At 38.9% G+C, this 22,329-nt stretch overlaps 2 protein-coding genes across 3 annotated transcripts; both read right to left on the reverse strand.

Moving 5' to 3' along the window:
* Positions 1 to 61: 61 nt before the first annotated feature.
* On the reverse strand, positions 62 to 11,080 carry cldn15a (claudin 15a). Of its 2 annotated transcripts, XM_079490900.1 has the most exons (6): positions 11,033 to 11,080; positions 8,399 to 8,667; positions 7,572 to 7,736; positions 6,987 to 7,068; positions 6,788 to 6,895; positions 62 to 1,236 (listed from the first exon to the last, which is right to left on the reverse strand). In XM_079490900.1, exons 2-6 carry the CDS (start codon positions 8,613 to 8,615, stop codon positions 1,137 to 1,139), a joined length of 672 nt encoding a protein of 223 aa, XP_079347026.1. In that variant the 5' UTR covers positions 8,616 to 8,667; positions 11,033 to 11,080; the 3' UTR covers positions 62 to 1,136. The 2 variants fall into 2 exon arrangements, with proteins under 2 accessions (XP_079347026.1, XP_079347025.1); XM_079490899.1 differs by lacking the exon at positions 11,033 to 11,080 and having other exon boundaries at positions 8,399 to 8,793.
* A 4,788-nt stretch (positions 11,081 to 15,868) lies between these two features.
* On the reverse strand, positions 15,869 to 20,670 carry fis1 (fission, mitochondrial 1). Its single transcript, XM_079490901.1, has 5 exons — positions 20,547 to 20,670; positions 18,637 to 18,769; positions 18,393 to 18,469; positions 17,998 to 18,103; positions 15,869 to 16,902 (listed from the first exon to the last, which is right to left on the reverse strand). Exons 1-5 carry the CDS (start codon positions 20,589 to 20,591, stop codon positions 16,802 to 16,804), a joined length of 462 nt encoding a protein of 153 aa, XP_079347027.1. The 5' UTR covers positions 20,592 to 20,670; the 3' UTR covers positions 15,869 to 16,801.
* Positions 20,671 to 22,329: the final 1,659 nt, after the last annotated feature.

The following is a 22,329-nucleotide window of genomic DNA, read 5'->3' on the forward strand; positions in this document are numbered from 1 at the left end:
ATCACAGCTCAATTTAAATGGCCGAAGAGACGACTAATTGAGATATTTAACAATGTTTTTTTTAATTCTGAGTAATTGTAAAAAAAAGAACACATGATACACACAAAAAAAACATTTCGTTCATTATATATAACCTCCATCACCCAAGTAACAATCTATACAACTGTGAAAAAGAGGACGATATTTCAATAACATACAGTAGCCTACACATATCAATACATAAGGATCACCACACTTTGAATCTGCTGCTTTTGACCTTCCCCTTACAAATGTCTACAGGTTTACATGTCAATACATAATCTCTTTGATTAAAGAAAACATTTTGATATAACATCATAGGTTGATGTTAGGAAATAATTTAGCAGCCTGCAATATTGGCAATCATGAGTTTATATAGCACTATAACAAATAGTGTGACACAACATATTTACTACTAGAGAGCAACATTGTCATTAGATCATTTGAGCAGAATCCAAATTTGGGGATGTGCGTTTTTACAGTGGTGCAATATTACCTTTGTCTGTGCATTCACATTATAATACAGTGTACATCCAGTGGTAACAACAAGAGCACTGTACTAAGGAAGAGTGGGTATCTCGATGTAAAATTGGCTATTTGGTCCAAAATGTATATATAGGAAAACAGTCTTAAGTCTAATATTTAGGCAGTATATTTAGGCCTAACTATTAGTCTTACGTCTAATATTTAGGCAGTTTCTACAAATTGCTACAAAACCTGTATATCCAATCATTTTGAGCATAAACAAGAAGTTGAAGGGTCAATTACATGTGATAATGATGTACTGTGCATGTTCAAATCATGTATACTTTACATGACAATTGTTCAGATATTCTATTTTTTTAGCATCTTGGTCAAAATAGCAAATTTTACATTGAGGTGCCAACACTTCCTTAGTGCCCACTCTTCTTGTAACCCAACCAAGCCCTGCCTAGTGCAAGACTTAAACTATCCTTAAAACACAAAAAAAGGAAACAAATAATCTGGAAAACAACATGTTCTATATACATAAAGGAAAAACCTTAAATCTTGATGTTCCCACAGTGTACCAGGCACTTTTGTAGCAAATCTATTTGAAACATGAAGTTGTCCCACGAGGCTCCATTTGTGGAGCTGTCTTAAACGTAGGCATTTCGACCATATGTGCTGGCTGCTACACTCCTTGCTGTTGGTGCAGCTCCAGAGTAGACGGTTCCCCTGGCTTGATAAGGCAGTGGGCTGAGGCAAAGATAAGATAAAATGAGATAAGATAAGATAACAACACTTTACTGATCCCTGTGGGGGAAATGCAGGTGTCATAGCAACAGCAGTACACTGGATTGTTTGGATTGTAACACTGGACACAGTGGCGTGCACAGACATTTAGAGGGGCAGGTGCTCATGCTTTAGCTATTGAAAAATAGCAGATCTACAAGCTCATAGCGCGCCACCGAGTGGCGCGCTATGAACTTGTAGGTCTGCTATTTTTGAAAAAAAAAAAAAAAAAGAAAAAAATATATATATATTTTTTTTCAAAAGGGCACATTGCCAAAAGGGCAGGGGGTGCTCTAGCACCCCCTAGTGTCTATCTGTGCACGCCACTGACTGGACATCTGCACTGGATATCTGAATGATGACTTAACATAAGTACATTATATCAAGGTGATATGAGTATATTAATGCCCAGTCTAGCCTACAGTACAGTACAGTCTGTCAACAGTGAATATGTGAATGAATATACTGTATGTACAGTGTCGGCAGGCCTTCAGTATCTGGATTATATGTAAAGTCATATAAATGAATATCTATCAGATATGTCTAATATAGCCTACACATAACAGTGAACATAGGTCTATGTCTATCAACAGTAAATTGATATAAATTTACAGTATACCAACAATTAATATATGAATGAATGTACTATATAATGTACTATAGTCCATCCCAGAGAACAGACCATGCTAAATTACAGTGCAGTGCTATTTACAAAAGAAATAGATGATGCAGGTCTTAATCTCTCTTTTCTGGACGGGAACCCCTTTTGGTGTTTTAACTAAGCATTATGTTATACTTTAGCTATTGAAAAATAGCAGATCTACAAGCTCATACGAGCTTGTAGGTCTGCCATTATTGAAAAATCGTAAAAATGCGGCACAAATCTTTGAATATATATTCTTTCAGAGCGAACGTTTTTTTTTATTTCGACGTCAGGCCTAAATGGGTTAATGGGTACAAGATTAAATGATAATATATCAAATCAGTAGAACACAGTACAAGTGGTGGGAAAATCTTAATTAGAGATAATGAAAAGCATGCCATGGATCAAAAGGCCCGGTTACAGTTAACAGCTGTATACGGGTTAGAGGTTCAGAATTATAATTAATCATGATCATAATTCTTTTTTTATGGGGAACTTGTCTAATGAGGTTTGAAGCAACAATATAAACATGTTTTTGCTGCTGGGCAAACACATTGTATCTCCATATTTCATGTGTCTGTCTGTCTGTCTGTGTGTGTGCGTGTGCGTGTGCGTGTGTGTGTGTGTGTGTGTGTGTGTGTGTGTGTGTGTGTGTGTGTGTGTGTGTGTGTGTGTGTGTGTGTGTGTGTGCGTGCGTGCGTGCGTGTGTGTGTGTGTGTGTCGCTTAAATTCATACTTTGTCGTATGACATTCTCATGTGAAATCTCATGTGACATGTTAAATATATATGTTTCTAATATTCAACCAATGGGAAGTATTAACAGAGCCTGTGTAGTCTAGTGGGAAGAGGGGGGTATCATGCACCCCCCGGAAATATACTTCTAATCAGTGTTTTGTTATTGGAAAAAATGTGCTGAAAATGATGAGCTATGATAAAAAGTTGTCAAAATGTCCCACCTACCTCAAAACCCCCTTTTTGGTATATGGCTCTGGCGAAATTGTGTAAAGGCAAATATTAATTCACTAAAATTACATAAATAGACATGGAAGTCTGAAATTTGACATGGAGTATCCTGACACATAGGGGTAAGTAGAAGAATAGGATTTGGGGGGTTGCTACCATTATAGTTTTAAATATGACCTACATTATCCCCAGAAAAACTAAAAAATATGCTGTCCGCTTGACTAATAACAACAAAGATGGTTATTTTCCAACACATTATGGTGAAAATCACTGCCTCACTTGTATATAGAAAACTTCCCATATCCCTAAGCTTCATTTTGAGCCCAAGATAACCTTTCTATCTTGAAAATTATTCTGTAGCCAAAACTCTGAACTACCGGTATACCTCAAATCGGTGAAAATTGTATATTCAGTCAGTATCAGCTATACATTTGGAATGAATGAATTTGAACTGACTCCACATTATGGAATAGTTCTTACTTGAATAAGCTATGTTAAAAAGTTGGCAAAGTGTCCAATCTACCATTTTTATGCAAATGAGTGTCACCATTATCAAAATAATCGATGTTTACTATATCTCAGCCAATATTGCACTTAAATGAACAAATAAGGTGTCTATACTTGTATGTTTGTATGTTTTGAGGGTCAAGGATCTCAGTGAAACTATTCTTAAAGTGACCACATGTGCCCGTGGCATGCTGGTGTAAAAATCAGTGCTGCCATTACAATAAAGTCACATTTATACCAAGTAAGAGATACCAATATTGCATATAACTTTACAAATAAGGTATCTAGACAGGTGTTGTGTTTTTATGCTAGCTTTATAATTTAGAATATATATACTGTAGCATAACATCACACACGAAAAACATCCTCAGTATGAACAATAGTAGGCGGCAGTATACACACTATAGAATGGCCTGCACTATGCAGTATAAAATGCAAACAGTCACACAATCCTGTAACAGTATTCCATCATATACACACTCAAAGGCAAAAATGTAAGAACAGTGACCACCCTATACACTAGCCTGCACCATAAAGAACAAAATGCAGTTCTTCGTCTTCTTGTCCATGGTCTCCAATGACAAGGAGATCAAAGGTTGGTAGGACTGGACCGCAGGACCACACTGGATTTAAAAACCCTTCGATTTTCAACCATCCCTGCCCTTCATAGGGTTTTGGTTTTTCCACAATAGCTTCATCAGCTCGCTTGTATAAGGCAACACAGTGGTTCTCTTCAGAGCAGAGTAGCATGGAGGAAGACGAGCCAGGTCAACTTTAGATTTAAGAAGTGAGTTTGTCATTTGCCCCCACCATTGTCTGCAGCAACTTGGCATGGGTGAAGTCCACTGGGGCAGCAGTGGCTCAGGGGTAGAGTGGCCGGATGGTAACCGCAAGGTTGCCATTTCAAACCCTGGCTCCCCCAGAGTCAGTGTCGAAGTGTCCTTGAGCAAGACACCTAATTGCTCCTGATGTGCTGGTTGATGCCTTGCATGGTTTCCGCCGCCATCGGTGTATGAATGTGTTTGAATGGATGAATGTAATGGACAATCTATGTAAAGCGTCTTGGATAAAGGCGCTATATAAATGCACCATTTACCATACTGAAGACTCACAACTCTGTCCATACAGCAGACAGATGAATTGCTGCAACTATACTAATTAAGGATCTGTTCCATATAGACCGATTCAGAAACGGGTCTCATGGTCGCAGGCAACATATTTCCTGTGGACGGAGACGACATAACAGTCGGCTACTACATTGAATGGATAGAGAGACCAAATAGAGTGCTGAAACGTTACTCTTTTACCTGCTTTTTAATAACACTAACTTTACAAAGATGCCCAGAACATCAGGATAAACCTGTGTAGTGTATGGCTGCTTCAACAGTGGTGGCAACGTTCAACTTTGGAGAAGAATACGTTGCCTGCGACCATGAGACCCGTTTCTGAATCGGAGATAGTGTAGCACAAGGCACATTTCAAGGACCCCCATAACACTTACGGGTCCATTTGGTTCCATTTTGTACGTTCAGAATTGCACACCAGTAAGATGTCAACAGCTCAGTGGCCTTGTAGTCAGAGCGTTCGCCCTGAGACTGGGAGGTCGGGGTTCGATCCCCTGGCCGGGTCATACCAAAGACTCAGTCGGTAAGTCGGACATGTCCCTGCTACATACTAGTGTCATGTCCAGGGGGTGTACTTGTACATCAAGCTACCTCATACTACAGAAACAGGAGATAGGCTTCTGCCCTATGGGCCTCATGGCTACACAAGGCTTACTTACAGGTCCATTTGGTTCCATTTTGTACACTCTAAAGTTACACACCCGCAAGAAGCTCTGGATATCATCAACAGCTCAGTGGCCTTGTAGTTAGAGCGTCCGCCCTGAGACTGGATAGTCAGGGGTTCGATCCCCAGCCGGGGAATACCAACGGGTTGGATTGGGGTAAGTCCCTGCGACATACTAGTCATGCCAGGGAGTGTACTTGTTAGGCTCCTGCCCTATGGGTCATATGGCTTGGCTAGGCTCAGAATATATGCTATTTAAATTGTGAGTCTTCAGTGAAAGAGTGGTGGGGCAGATGACAAACTAATTTCTAAATCTAAAGTTGACCTGGCTCGCCTTCCTACATGCTACTCTGCTCTGAAGAGAGCCACCGTTGCCTTATACAAGCGAGCTGATGAAGCTATGGTGGAAAAACCAAAACCCTATGATGAAGGGCAGGGATTGTTGAAAACCAAATAGTTTTTGAATCCAGTGTGTCCTGTGGTGCAGTCCTATACCAACCTCACTGCTTGATCTCCTTGACACTGGAAAGCATGCACAAGAAGCCGACGAGATAGAGGAATTTATTTAATCTGCACTGATTTGCACACCAGCATTCCATGGGCACATGTAGTCACTTTAAGAATAGTTTCACTGAGATCCTTGACCCTCAAAACATAGGTCTAGACACCGTATTTGTTCATTTAAGTGCAGTATTGGCTGAGATATAGTGAAAATCGATTATTTTGATAATGGAGGCACTCATTTGCATAAAAATTGTAGATTGGACAGAAATATTCCATAATGTGGAGTCAGTTCAAACTCAGTCATTCATTAATTTATTCCAAATGTATAGCTGACTGACTGAATATACAATTTTCACCGATTTGAGGTATAGTTCAGAGTTTTGGCTACAGAAAGAGTAATTTTCAAGATAGAAAGGTTATCTTGGGATCAAATTGAAGCTTAGGGATATGGGAAGTTTTCTATATACAAGTGAGGCAGTGATTTTCACCATAATGTGTTGGAAAATAACCATCTTTGTTGTTATTAGTCAAGCGGACAGCATCTTTTTTTGTTTTTCTGGGGATAATGTAGGTCATATTTAAAACTATAATGGTAGCAACCCCCCAAATCTTATTCTTCTACTTACCCCTATGTGTCAGGATACTCCATGACAAATGTCAGACTTCCATGTCTATTTATGTAATTTTAGTGAATTAATATTTGCCTTTACACAATTTCGCCAGAGCCATATACCAAAAAGGGGGTTTTGAGGTAGGTGGGACATTTTGACAACTTTTTATCATAGCTCATCATTTTCAGCACATTTTTTCCAATAAGAAAACACTGATTAGAAGTATATTTCCGGGGGGTGCATGATACCCCCCTCTTCCCACTGTACTACTAAATAATAACTAGTAACTACACTGGGTCCATTGAGACCATTTCCTGAAAAGTGAGGGTTTTGGACATATAAGGTTTTGTTGAATGTGTACACAGTTAGTACTAGAAGCAAAATATACAGTACATAACACCATGCACTCGTGTGAATTTGTATGAATACACACAATTATGTATTGCAGTCGTTGTACTATTGAGTATTGTAAAATTGCAAGTTTGTAAGTGGACTCACTATTTCTCCTCTGTGCCCAGTTTGCAAGAACAAGTGAAAACAGCACCTCCAACTATGGCCAGGACAGCGGAGCACCAGCCAATGTAGAGTCCCTCTCCTATTTCAAACCTGTGACACACAGTAGAGGGCAGTACTGTAACACTGGCACACTGTTAATACACTGCTATTGCTTGTTGTTTTGTCACTTTGTCACACTTACTTTGTCCCAGGGTAAAATGGGTCGAAGAAGTCTTGAGTGATGTTGAAGGCATACCATGACACGGAGATCATTGTGCACAGGCCTATAGTAAAGAAATAAATACATAATCAACTGTTAAATCCTAAGCATAAACATAAACAAGGCAGACTCTTTCACTTGTATAAAAACTTATATAATTTTTTTTTATATAAGTTTTTATACAAGTGAAAGAGTCTTCTAATATATTTTTATAAAAAATATATTAAGGTAACAATCCAATTCAGACAGACTGGTGAAAGGACTATTACAGTTCTGTATGATACAAACAGAAAGCCCTCCATGGATAGCCAACAAAATCCACAATTTGATAGGGACTGCCTTAGCCTGGCATGACTTTTTTTGTGTTTTTTTGTTGCTGTGGCAGATTAATCTGGTTTCCAGGCTACTCCTGCCTGACTCTCATGATATTGGAGAAAGAATTGGGGTTCCCAAATGTGATACACCTAATTTTGTGTTTGAATCAATACCACTGCATTTGCAAAATGTCACTGTAAAATATTGCACACTTAAAATGTAACATTTCCAAACTTGTGGTTTCCCTGTTACCTTGAAGTAGGAAAAGGACTCCCCCGATGCCAGCAATCCTCCCCTTGAGGACGTAGTTCTCTCCACCAGCTTTAGAACACTGCATTCCTATCAGTCCTGCCACCAGTCCAAAGGTGCCGAATATGATCGACGCAATCATCAAGGCACGAGATGCCTGGATATAACCTAGAGACAACATTAAAATCTAGAGTCATCCGACTGCCAACAACTTCCCTCTGTGATATAATCATACTGTATGTCTTTTATTGGGGCTTTGTTACAACGTATTTGTATGGTTACATTTCTTTATAGAGTTCTAAAGCCCAAACAGTGCTGAAATCCTCCTTCAATGGGCACCAATTGCAATATGCAATATTGCATTTATTCTTGTCTTAACCAGATAACCCCTCATTGCTGTTCAATTGATTGAAACCCAAGATGAAGTGTTTAATGTACATTTTCACCTCACATTGCACATTTGGCTAAGAAATGTACATTAACATTACATCGTATAATGTAAGTTAGTTCTCAAACGTTTTTAAGACCCCCATGACTCTGAGAGCATGCAAATTAAACCAAATGGTCCGCTACACTACAGGTTAATTTGTACACTCTCAGAGTTACAGACCTGTAAGGGTCCATTTAGAACCCCCTCTCAAGGAACCCTCAGGGTCCCTGGACCCCACTTAAGTGAACCACAGGATTATGGAAAGATACATTATAAGATGTAATGTTAATGTACATTTCTTAGCCAAATGTGCAATGTGAGGTGAAAATGTACATTAAACACTTCATCTTGGGTTTCATAATTACACAACATTCACATTAACATCATTAGATCAACATACCATTTAAGGCGAGCAGAGATGGAAACTCTCTGCAGTTGTGGACACCGGTTGAGTCTGTAGCACAAGACATCCATAGGTTTTCATAGATGGTGGAAGTAGTGATGACGTTGCCATCGACAGTAGAGGTCTTCCAGTAACGGTTTGGTATGGAAATCCCCACCATCACCCAAGCCACAAACCCCAAGATCAGAGCCACTACTTCCACAATGGAATCCATGCTTTCTTATTGCTGGCACACACAACAAGGAAAGAAAGAAAGAAAAACAAATCTGGGGGGGAAAAAGAAGAAAAAGTATCCTTTTTGTGTTATCCCTTTTTGTCGGACAAGTTTTCTGATGATTTCATGAAAATATGTATGTTGTAATCTGAAGTTTAATGAGCGTCTTGGTCTGTTGTGTCTAGTGTGCCTATGAGATATGGCCAGTGCAACAGATTATGTTAAATGTTCATATCACTTGCTTTCCATCTCTCCGCCCCTTCACATGCGCGCATGCACACACACACACACACACGCAAAAATGAACGCCCGCTATCTTCCTTTTTGAATTTACACTCCTGAAACTGAACAGGTGTTTATCGGTTGACTGAGAGTCCAATGGTCACCCCTTGCTATTAATTATACTGAACTATCTGTGTCTGTTCTACTATGTTAGACTTATTTAGTCAGGCGTTTCTTTTCAAAAAGAACTAACAAATCTGATCAACAGAGTTATAAAAAAAAGATTAGTACATTATAATAACAATAATAAACTTTATAAAAAATAATATAAGACCTTTTCGAAAACAATGTTACAAAGTGCTTTACAATGCCAAGATAAAAACCATCCATAGGAATGAGCAACCAGTCAATTAAAACTCAAAGGTAACAAATATCTCAAGGCTATATAATCCTTTTCTTTTTGCTTCCATGCCAAGACTCAAACATTTGGTTTAATTTGGGAGACAGAAAGTTACAAATAATAGCATATCAAAAGCACAAATGGAAATGTGGGTGATGTGTGATGCAGAATTCTCCACGAGTCTGGCATGTCAGCAATGTTAAAACTAGGGCAAACACAGTCAACCTAGCTGATATCATTAGGGTAATACTTAACCTGCATTTGTGACAAAATGGCTCAATGTATTGGGCACTTGTAAATAAGCAAACTAATTTGTCTAGAGGTCAAGACGAGGGCCCTAAAACAGATCCAGGGGTTAGAAGAGGTGATAAACACAGTCATTAGTCATCAGCTCTCGCAAAGATAGTGAGGGCACAAAAGTAAATGTGAAAAACTCCTTAGCATAGGCTATAACGGCCAACGGGCAATCATCTCACGAGTATTTAGTTTCCCCTACTGCAAGTCTGGAAACATTCATAAATAAAGGTGTATCAAGGCTTTTTCATCATCCACATAATTCTTCTGAAGGATAAATAAATAGATTAATTAATGAATAAATCAATCAAAAAATTAATTAATTAATTAATTAAAAAAAGCTATTCCTGTGACCTTTTTGTTGATATTATGGGTGTTTTGACACTACTGAGGGTAATACACTGATATTGGTAGATTTTTTTTAAGTTTTAAATTATATTAAAACACTTAAAGGTAGTGTAAGTGATTTTCTTTGGTTATAATAAGTGTTAAAAAGCTCTATATTGTGATAGTACTCATTGCTATATAGACAGTAACAGGAGACTCCATGTGTCTCCAGCTTTCTAATAAACAGAAAATGCTTTTTCAGATCAGGATACCAATTTTATCCAATCAGGATAGAGAACGCAGTCAGGATACAGATGACACAAAGACATGGGCAGACAAAACTGGAACTGGAACACTATACAAATTAAGCTGATAAATGGCTACACTCTCCTGATTGGCTGAAACAAACAACTATCAGAATATAGTGATTTAATCTTAAAAAAATAAAAACTTTTGTTTTAACCAAAAAATATCACTTACCCTACCTTTAAGTTATTTATTGTGTGAAATCTAGCACAAATGAAATCTAGCACAAACGCAGATGATTGGTTATAGTGCATCTCATCTAATAGGAGTTTTCCTTTTATCCAAGTTATTGATTGGGAGATAATGCCTTTCACCCCAAAAATAAGAGCATTCAATGTCGGCTCTTCTGTTTACACCTGACTTAGACGTGGATTCTGCCCCATCATAAATGGCTAATTTTATGACCAGACTGTTTGCCGAAGCTCTTTTACGGCATGCTTAGCCCAAGCACAGGTTGCTAGGTTGTTAGAGTCAATGTCATGGTGGCTTTGACTGTGAAAACAGTACTTTATGTGACTTTTTTTATATGTGTCAAAGAAGCAAGTCCATAACTTTCACATGTGCAGCAGGTATAGCTCGTTAAAATTGAAGCGACCTGCACGTGCAATGATGATATCAGCTCAAAGTGGGAGGTATAGCACTAACGAATAGCACTAAATTAAACTTGGACTTGATTTTTTTTTTTACACATTGCTGCATAATAATGCAAATACTTTTATAAGGAAGCTGGACTGATAGTAGGAATGTTTTAGTGTAGATATAGAATAGAGATAATACAGAATACTATATATTTTCAGAAGCTCTCATAGCTGCTCCCAAACAATTGCATTATTGATGCCTCTCCGTCCTCATATCAGCACTGACAAACGTACTTCCTTATTAAACACTGCCTGTGCTGTCATCCTGGATATTGTTGCTCCATGACACCACCAGAGCCCTGAGGAAGGAATACAGAAAATCGGAAAAGAGGTGGAAAAGTCATCAGCTCCAGATTTATTTGACTATATTGGGAAACAACTGTCTCATATATAAAAAAAATGATTAATGTAGCGAGAACAAAATTAAAATACCTTTCAAAACTTAATCTCCAACAACTCTGTCATCCACCCTGCCCCCAATACTAACCTGGACATGGCTGCAGCAAAATGCAATTTTCTAGCATTTATCATCAGCCAAGACAGCATCAGAAAGAACATCCACCCCCCCCACACGCACGCACGCACGCACGCACGCACGCGTGTTGATGTTGAATCTTATTGTTCTAAATAATATTAGCTTTTGTTTTACTGACTGTCCATTTATACCACTTGTATGTCTTGATGTTTATATTGTTCAGCACAGCACTTTGGTTCAAAGTGAGTTGTTTTTAAATGTACTTTATTATAAATGCATTTGATATGACTTGTGAAATTGAACAAGATAACTGATAAGATAACATATCACATATGTTCATGTGAAACATTCCAGGCAATCGAGGATGTAGGATGAGAAAGACCATTCTCAGAGTCGTGTTAAACATTGAGAGGAAGTGTCGATTGACAGAAAGCATAAAAACATAGAAAGTGCTGATGTCAAGCTATCAGCCGAAACCATTTTTAAAGTATCAGGTACGTAAGCCTGCATGTGATAAAGTGTATCCTTTGCAAGGTAACTGATATAAAGTTACAAAATAAGGAAGAAAAACAAATCCACATTCTTATATGCAATGTTTGATTAGGGATGAATCAATCTCTTATGAAAAATGGAGCCTGTTAAAGCAACAGTATATTGACCTGTTCAGTAGCTCACAACCTCCAAGGGCCCATGGTTGGGTTGTTTGATTAATTTTTTTAAAACTTTATTTAGAGCCAAGATTGGTATTCATATCGTGGCCTTGGGAGGAAAGCACTGTGTTGGAAACATTCCACTCAAGCAGGAATGTCAGGTTTGGTTTAACAGCTTGTTGTAGGTAGGTTACTTAGGTAGGCAATGTGTAGTGTATGATAAACATTATCCCTAGAATGGCTGATAGTCCATGCAACAAGTATCAATCTTATCAGCTGGTTACATTTCACACCGTAGGGTATATGACTTTTTCTTCTTACATTGTGTTGTTTAACCCATTTTGACCTGAGATCAGATTCTAAAAATGTCTTCTACATCCTGACAGTTTTCTGAAAAAGCTATGTTTCTATGTCAGTCGTTCTTCGGTTTTTCAAAAATAGCAGATCTACAAGCTCGTGGCGCGCTACGAGCTTGTAGATCTGCTATTTTTCAATAGCTAAAGCATAACATAATGCTAACACCAAAAGGGGTTGTAGATCTGCTATTTTTCAATAGCTAAAGCATAACATAATGCTAACACCAAAAGGGGTTAAAATGAATAACCATATTTGTTATCATTCTCTACTACACACCTATCGAGCAGCTGAGGATATTTTATTTACCTTACGGGATTAACCTGGGTAAATTAAATTAAGTACAATTAAAAAACAAATGCATGGAGCATGTTACACATATATTTGACAGTAATAAAATCAGTAGTAAAATCCCTGAATGAATCAAGTGGTGCAGACAGTGAATGAACACACACACACACACACACACACACACACACACACACACACACACACACACACACACACACACACACACACACACACACACACACACACACACACACACACACACACACACACACACACACACACACACACACACACACACACACACACACACACACACACACACACACACACACACACCCGATGTGTTGTAATACATGACTCAGCCTAGGGTTTGATGTCACAGTCGCAACAGTTGAAAACTCATTTGAGAGGAGTATTAAGGAGTATTTCATTGGTATGTGATAGCACACAGGCACATTGTGTTACGTACTGTACTGCGCTCTAATTGGGTATGTGACCTTGGAGACTATAACGATATCGCTACTTTGTGGTCTACTGTCAAGAGACACAGACTGCTGAGACCTGACAGGCGCAGTGTTATATTCTCTCATATAACATTATTCAACTTGGTTGATTATTGATCAAATCAAAACTGCAGTGACTTCTTACCTCCAAGTTCAATAACATACAACATGACCACTGTCCCCTCCCCAATATAGGTTAAAACTAGAAAAAGTGCCCCTCGGGGCACAGGTCTCCACCAGGGCAGGTCAGGTTGTGGCCTCCTGGTGGCGCTATAATAGGCCAATGTGAAAAGGCAGATGCGGAAAATGCAGGTCAAAGGTTTGTCCTTGGCCTCTAGGGAGTGTGCATACAACGTTTCACGCAGATCGGTGCAGTTTTAGGTAAAAGATTTGAAAAGCTGCCTCATGGTGGCGCTATAACAGGCCGTTCTGGAAAGTGTGGGGCAGAGGTTCATCGTTGGCATCCAGGGAGTGTGTGTGCAAAGTTTGGCATCGACCGGGTTAACGGTGCCGGAGATTAGCTGGTAACAGACGGACGGAAGGACACAAACACGGACGGAGTGCAAAACATACTCTCTCCCCATGCCTTCGGCCTGGTGGAGACAATAAAATCCAATAAGGATTTGACTGTGTACTGTACTCCATGTGGTTACAGCAAACTATGAACATGAAACCAAATGTCAGTGACTCAGTGGGAATGAATTAATAAGGAAATTCCGTTTCAAACTCACAAAGATAGTGACTGTTTCTCAGAGCAACTGTACTAAAATTGGTAAATGAATAATAAAACTTTGAATTATGGGTGTGAACAGGAAAGGATTTAAGTCAAGGACACATTTCTCCCCCTCCTCCGTTGTCTTGACTAGGCAATTCCCTTTAGTGGTGTGCTATAGGCCTATGGTAAGATAAAACGTGTACGTGCTTTACCGACATAACAGTCCAACACAAATACAAACATTACATACTGTACATCACACACAAACACATTACAAGATCTATATTCCCCACAGTCACTATGAAAGACATGAGACGCAGCGTTTAAAGAACCAATAGCAGATGAGACAAGACAATCTGTATCAGTATATATCAAGTATGCTCAAGTATTCCAAAGTACAAATTACAAAGTACATTCCCTTTTTAATATCAATACATTGCTGTATTGAAATTTTAAACATTTCCCCAAAAAACATATAAGAAATTTAACCCCCAACACAAACCAGACCTATTTTGAAATAATGAAAATAGCAGATCTACAAGCTCACTTAGATCACGCTGAGTTGCCCTGTCACTATTGTCACAAATACATTAAATGGTTGAGTCCCAAGAGTCCCTTCCTAGAAATGTAGTTGAGTGATAGAACAATTTCAAATAGAACAATGTTTCTATTTGAAATGTAGCGGAGTATAAGTCATGAGCTTGCGGGGAAAAAAACAGTAAAAACAGTACAGGTAGCTAGTTACTGTCCACCACTGATTAGCGCTAGCCTGGATACCAGACAATCTGCCACAGGAGAAAAATAAAACATGAGGAGATTGGTCTGAGACTCCTCAGTTTAAATTATATTTAGCTCACATCACCCCAGAGTTGTGGATGACCAATCAGAGCCCACCATTCAAAGTGAGAATGTTTTGACGTGACATTGGAATCCGTTTCTATTACCGCCCATTGGAAATAGATCTTACAGACTAATATCTACGCAGTGATATTATATTAGTCTGGCAATCCCAGGCTCTACCTTTGGGATGACCAAACCTCTACCCTGGCCTCTGGTGGAGCATCTTAAGCTCTGAATAGTCAATATACTGTACAAATATGCCTCCATATGTATACACAGTTCTCAGTGAAGCTCATTATACAATCTGTCTTATTATGAACAAAAGCACGATCTGTATACTGCATATTTGTATCTAAATACAGATGGTTAAAGCTTAGCAAAAGAGAAAGCACATGTAAGGCCAAGGGACATTTTCAAGGCCATTTGGACAATAAAGCTCTGCCCTATTTAAATACAGACAGATCGAAAGACATGTATTACTTTTAATACGCTCTGTTGTGCTTAGATTTTTACTTTGACGGTAAAGCCAACTACAAATAAAATGTCCTCTTTTTTGTTTTGCCTAAGATTACCGTATTTTCCCTCTGATTAATCCACCCCATCACCTCATCCGGGGAAGACGATACGTATGTATTTAGTCCTGTCCCTGGGCAGTTTCGATGCTGTCAAGTGAGTTAATGAGTAACATCACAAAGGACTGATAACACGACACAAGAGATAGACACCATGAGGCCTTCCTGCTCTAAAATCATGCTAGGGACCCAAAACCCACCTCAGGAACCTCGGGAGTCAGGACACAAGGCAGTCGACATCTACAAAGCATAATCTAGACTTCACTGTGTCAATTGTTATATTTACCGGCAGTACATTTATACTTATATATATTAGCGTTAATGCCTCAAGCAAAAAGCCATCAGAAAATTGCATAAAGTAATTCACAGTCTACTCATAACTAAAGGGAATGTGAACAATATTTGGCTGGTTTGCCGAGATGGGAACTATAGTATTATACAGTATGTTGGACTTTGGTCAATCAATAGAGGATCCTTAAATAACTTTGATAGGTCTAATATGTCAGCAGACAAATGGAAAATTACACAACTGTCACATTGTACTTCCTGTCCTAATCATATACAGGTAAACAACACTCAACACGATGTCTGTACTGTATGTCCACGATACTCCAAAGCTGTCATTCATTCCAAAACATCTGCAATGATTTAGCAAGAACACAAATGTCACTTCAAAATCTCTTTATTTACCGAGACTGAGATTACAGCCAAATAAAACAGTTAAAGATAATATAAAGACAGAAACAATTACTGACAAATATATTATTCATGTCCTGTAAGTGCAACCACTTCTTAAGTGCTTATTATATTCAGAATAAATGAACGTTATTTCCAATTCTAACGAGAATGGAGCACTGTCCTCATGCCCTTGCAAACAACTCAAACAAGCTTCTCTTTCAGCTGCCTCCTATCAACAAAATGAGGCAGCTTTAACATCTAGTAGTTTACATTTCAAACCAACCAGCTACAGTAGCAGCTTCTTGTGACCCTTCTAACACATGTATAATGCTACAATTCCCTGCACACCCAAAGACACATTCTTAAACCTTACAGTTCTTTATAGCAGAAATAATTAAACAGACAAACAGAAATCATAAAACAATTGCACTTTTATAAAGATTTGTTTTAGTTACAAAATCTACTAAGTACTAGGAAGTGAATGTAAGGTGTGAGCTACCCTTCTTCTATAAGGAGAAACTCCATTCAATTAAGCAGTAACATTGCATTCCACTTCTATTCGATTTTATTTACATGTTTAAACAAAGATGTAAATGTGCGACATAGTATGAATATACACATAATATAAGTAAGGTCTTAGTATGGAAAAATAGCACTCGTATTCAAATGAGAAAGCTGCAAATTATGGCATTTGTCTGAAACCTTTAATTGGCTTTAAATGGTAAATACATCAGAACCCCAAGTTAAACCATATAATTTTCCTGGCAAACATGATGAAAAAGGAAATTCTTCGATGTTCTCTCCACAAAGATATCCACCAACCCTTGTCAAAGTTTTAATTTGTTATGGAAAGCAATGGTCAGTAGAACCCCAGTCTTTCTCAAGAGGAGAAAAGCTCGGTCACCCCCAACCTCAGTGTTATCATTTTGTTGCTCCCTTTGACACAGCCAATCCGATCAGGCCTGCTAGTCCAGCCACGCCCAGGCCAATTCCCCCGACGATCGCCATGCCGACCAAGCCATCTAGAGGACAAGGGGTAAACTTCAACATCGAGTCTTAACAAATACCAACCATAAAGTGTTGATACATCAACACTTTTGTCAACTGACAATACATTGTTTACTATGTCACACGACACTGTCGCTGCAGCATAAATCAGGCTTACTGATAAAGAGAGTGAAGCTTAAGTAACAGTTTATATACACTAGGTGAGTTCTTCCCAAATGGTGCACAATGATGTGCCGTGAGTAAAGTCCAGGTGTGACTTAGGATTTTGTGACAACCTCACATAGTCATTGCAATATACAACTATTACAAAAGGTTATCCTTTTGACTAAATCAGTACTATGTGCACAGAACTGCACACTGTCTCATTCCCAATACGTTTGTCCGGGCGACTGGTTTAGCAGTCTGGGCACCTAGGCTGCTAATGCCAGCGTGTCACTGGTTCAAATCCCGATCCTGACCATCTTTAATGTGTGTCACTCTAGCTCCCCACTTCCTGTCAGACTACTAATAAAGGCAGAAAAAGCCAAAACTAATATCTTTAAAACAAAATGTTTAACCTGAAAACCACTGCACTGGTTCTCAAAGGCCCGGGGACCCCCAGGGGTCAGAGACTGTACTGGTTCTTTTTGTACACCGTCAGAGTTAGTTACGCTTTTACTAGTCTCACACGGCCTCCCACAATTTCCAAATGCTTCTGGTCATACAGTCTGGGACATGGAAGCTCCTTTGATGATTATGGGAGAAAGCGGGTGTGAAGCCTCCTCCCCACTTCCATTTCATCTTTACAGTCGTGCACATTTATCCTAATATAAATTTAAATCAAAGCATATATAGCTTGCTGCTTAGCAGAAGAAAAAAAAGTAAATGTAAATGTAAAAGAAATTAAAATATATTTTCGTGAACGGAGGAAGGATTTTGGGAGGTGTAGTTCCAGACTCTATATCATTTATAGATTGTGGAATAGTTGTCTGGTTACGTTACGCAAGAATAGGCTTTGGTGTCCCAGAAAAATAAATAAAAAATAAAAATAAAATACTCTGTTGCCTAATCAATGCATATCAAACTGGGAGTAAGCTAAAAAGGGTAAAGATTGCCTCATAGCCTCTTACCCTTCTTCAAAGCTTTGTCTACGAGTTTCTCCATATCCAAAGCCTGCTTGTTCCCTGGCTCGTTTCTCAGCAGAGTCCTGATGTACTTCAAGGCCTTTTCATACTCCTGGAATGGAAAACCAAAGGGAGAAGTGGAAGGAAGGGTGAGCAAGGAGTGGGGGAAAAAAATAGGTCACACGTGACGTGAGGGACAGGTGAACACGCTCGACATACATTATCCCTGTGATACTATATTACAACAATCACGTGTTCACTGTAATCTTTGGCAAACAAAACGATTGTGTAAATGTCCTAAACAAATGCAATGCAGTGAAGGCAATTCTGCAAAAGCCATAAAAACACGCTGTTGCTAATGAGCTTGCTAAAGTAAATGCACGACTGTCATCACGCATCACCTTTAGTCTGTAATTGGCAACAGACAGGTAGAAGAGGAAGTCCCTGGAGTCTTCTTTTGTTGCCTTCTGAACTAGCTCTAAAAATAGAAGAGAAATTAATAACTAGTCCCAATTATGTGGAACACATTAGAAGGAGAAAATATATATATATATATATATATATATATATATATATATATATTCACATGACAGTGCTATTTTGACCATGTATTTAGAAAGGGGGGATAGTGGATAACTAACTCACCATCCAACAGGACGATTCCCTTCTTGATGTCACCTGAGTACTTGCTCCTAATTAGACACCATGAATATTCAAACTTGGTCTCCTTGGACACAGCACCTTTTACCAGCTCGCCGTTGTACTTCTTCTCAAATTTCTGACAAATACAAAACAGAATTTGTTTTCCTATGCAACAGCTGTAACTTCCCACCCACACACACATTTCAATTTCTTCATTCGAGTCCACATATAAAAAATACATTATCAAGGGCACAAATATTTTTCAGTTACTTTTGATATCCCACACACTCGAAACATGTGTCTCAGACACACACACACACACACACACAGTCACACACACAGTCACACACACACACACACACACACACACACACACACACACACCCCTCGTGCCAATTTAACTATGAGGGTGTAAATGCAACCTTACAGGTTAGGCTCAATTTATGTAACTTTGATAGCATTTTATGTAAACATTACACTTTGCGTATACACTTTATAGTGTATACGCATAGTTTCAGTATATAGATATTGCACTGTTAGGTTCTTACGTATGATTTGATGTCTATTTTTATGCATTTGATGTATTGCCATGTTTTCTTGCTTACTGTATGGATTAAGAGCGTCTGCTAAATGTTGCAAAGTTAAATGAAAGCTGCAATGCAATTTTAATGAATAACATGTTATTTGAACACTTTTATATTCATTCCTGCATTATGTGCAAATTCAAAACAGGTGGTGGTGCACAGGAAATAGCTCTCAACATGTGTACGGTGGATTTTTATTAAACAAACACTTTCGTAAGAGGATAATTCAAGCTTTCCTTACAGCTGCAATGTTGGTGAGTTTTAATACAATCAGATCTGACTTTTCTAGTCAATGGCCGGTGACGGTGTTGCAACTCTATAAGAAAAATATAGTAATCTTGCAAATTGCGGCTATGACATTCCAAATACTCAGGGTTCCCAAAGTGGGGTCTGGGGACCCCCAGGGGTCCTTGAGGAAGTTCCAGGGGGTCCCCAGCAAAATTTGATTGGAACCAAATGGACCCTTGAGTGTACAAATGGAACCAAATGATCCATGCTTCCATTTGTACACAGTTAAATTAACATTGATTTTACAATATAAATTGGGGGTCCCAGAGATAGATAGAAATGCCATTAATTGGGGGTCCGTAGTCTAACGCATGTCAAACTGAGGGTCCTTAAAAATGTAACGGGTTGAGAGAGAATCACTACTAGAGCCGTACAAATCTTCTCTTATGGGGGTCCTTGGCATATCTTTTCAAATGGGGGTCCGCGGGCTAATGAGTCAATTTGGAGGTCCTTGACATGAAAAAGTTTGAGAACCACTGGGCTAGCGGGTCTGGGCAGCCAAGGACTCCGAATTTGACTGTGCGTGACTTCAGCTTCTGGGGGGCTTGCGGACTTGATTTATTGATTGAAGTATTTATTAACAGTTTGCAGAATGGGTACATTTCACATGAAAGCACAACTCAATACAAAGACTGTTACTGTGGACGACACACTGATAAACCATTACACTTGTTTACAACAGGGTCCACCTTTTTCAAGGCAGCATTATTTGGTTCATAAAGAGTGCCACCCGCCCAGGTGTTTCTTAAAGTACTTTCAAAGACATACATTTGTCTTCTTAATCTTAATCATGATTCGCGACATTAAAGCGTGGTGGTTCCATAGGGTGAGTCACCTTATATGCACTTTGTGCGACAACACAAACAACAGACGCGCTAAATGCTAATGTTAGCTGCGCACACACGCATTGTAGCTCTGTTTCACCACTTCTAAAAACGTACACTTGTGTCTGACAACTATTATGTGCTATTCAAGTGTAAAAATAAGTATGCCAAATTAAATATATAGACAAAATAGATTTTATCTTGGGTGAAAACTTACTAAAAGATCCTCGGGAGCTACCACATCACTGACGACAGCCTCCATGTTTGCGGAAACACTTTCTGCTGCCTGGACCGTGTTGCCAGGTTTTGTGATAGAAACAAGCAAACAGGTCTATGAAAACAAGCCTTATTGCATATCTGCTATTTTCAATAAAAAAATAATAATTGTGGAATATATTTTTTTAACAACCGAAATCTTGTCCCTGGCATAAAATATTTTCAGATGTGGCCCATGTGGGTCTGCAGACAAATGCATAATTATTTTGGGTGTCATTGACATGAAAATGTTTGAGAATCACTGGTTTAAACAACACAACTACAACTCTTTTAGAAACAACAAACAAGCCCCACAAAACGCCGCAACTACCAATATCATTTACAAGCAACTTTACAGAAAACAAGCACAACGTCGCTTATAATAAGGCAGCGGACATGGTAACACTGTTTCTGGAACCACTCGCCACGGAATCACGTGAGTAGATTGGGATGGTTCCAAATCTACGGTCGGTCTGAGACTACAACGGATACGGAAACGCTGAATGCATTATGCATGTATGTGTGCTGTGCTGAGGAATGGGAATTACTGGTCGGTCTTTAACCCAATGATTTCCTTTCTGAAAAATAACATAAAAAGATTCACACGTTTAGATATTGCTATTTACAATGAGAAGCGGGTGGGAGTTGGTGCCTCTAGGACCCGGACGTGAAGTAGGACTACAAAATGACCTCGGACTACAGTAGGCGGGCTCTAGACCGGATCATACTGGAGCTTTCTACAGGTACTGCGGGAAGCCTGGTGGTGACGCGATGTTATCATGTGATTTTGCTGCGTCATCTTCAATTGTTTTTTTATGTAATTTAATTTGCTTAGAAATTATATTATAGCCGGCTGAGGGCGGCACACAGCTCAATTGTTTCAATTGTGAAACACTACCGTTCATTCAACAGTGAAATCCCAATTAGACATCAGTAAAATGGTATAGGCAAGCAAGCTAGAGTCATAATTTATGTTGGTCGAAAGCACACACTTTCAAATGACTGAGTCTGACTGACTGAGTCTGATGACAGAAGAACACCTCTTATTCAGGTGAGGTGACTGAGAGAATGAAATCAAATTAATCAATGAATGCAATCACTTGATCAGATCAGAATTCAGAATGTCAACTTCATTGGTAAATTTAAATTAAATTCCCATAGAAAGGAGGTGTCGTTTCGTGTTATCCTTTTAGCCTTAAAGTAGGCCTAGCTATAAGTAGGTCATAGGCCTATATAACATTTTTAATTCCATTTTTCTTTTTCTTTCTTTTTGAGGGGCGCTAGCCCACAGGTTTAATGTTTGTTATTAGTTCAATGTTTGTTTTACAAACGCCATTGAATGCCACGGGAAAAGTTATGTCATCTTGTCACTGATGACAGATGTGGATAGTGGCTACATCTGTCATTAAAAAAATCACACCCGTGTGAACTGAGTGGTGCAAGGTCTTATATAGTCTGATCAGCTATGTCAGTGACGTCACACACTAACCATGGTAACCATGCTCACCTGTGCACGGACACGTACACAGGTACACGGACACGTACACAGGTACACAAACATACAGACAAAGCTGGTTATTGGAGTGGTTTGCACCACTCAAAAATAGCCACCGAGTCTGCTGCGCTCTGGGAGAAAAGCATGACTGAATTATTTGTTTTGATTAGCCGTTCCAATATCGTGGTTAAAGCACAGCTAGAAAGATGTTTCAACCAATCAGATTGCTTCCTCGAAACGACCTGTTGTA

This window comes from Electrona antarctica (genome assembly GCF_951216825.1).
Source record: "Electrona antarctica genome assembly, chromosome: 21".
NCBI lineage: Eukaryota > Metazoa > Chordata > Actinopteri > Myctophiformes > Myctophidae > Electrona > Electrona antarctica.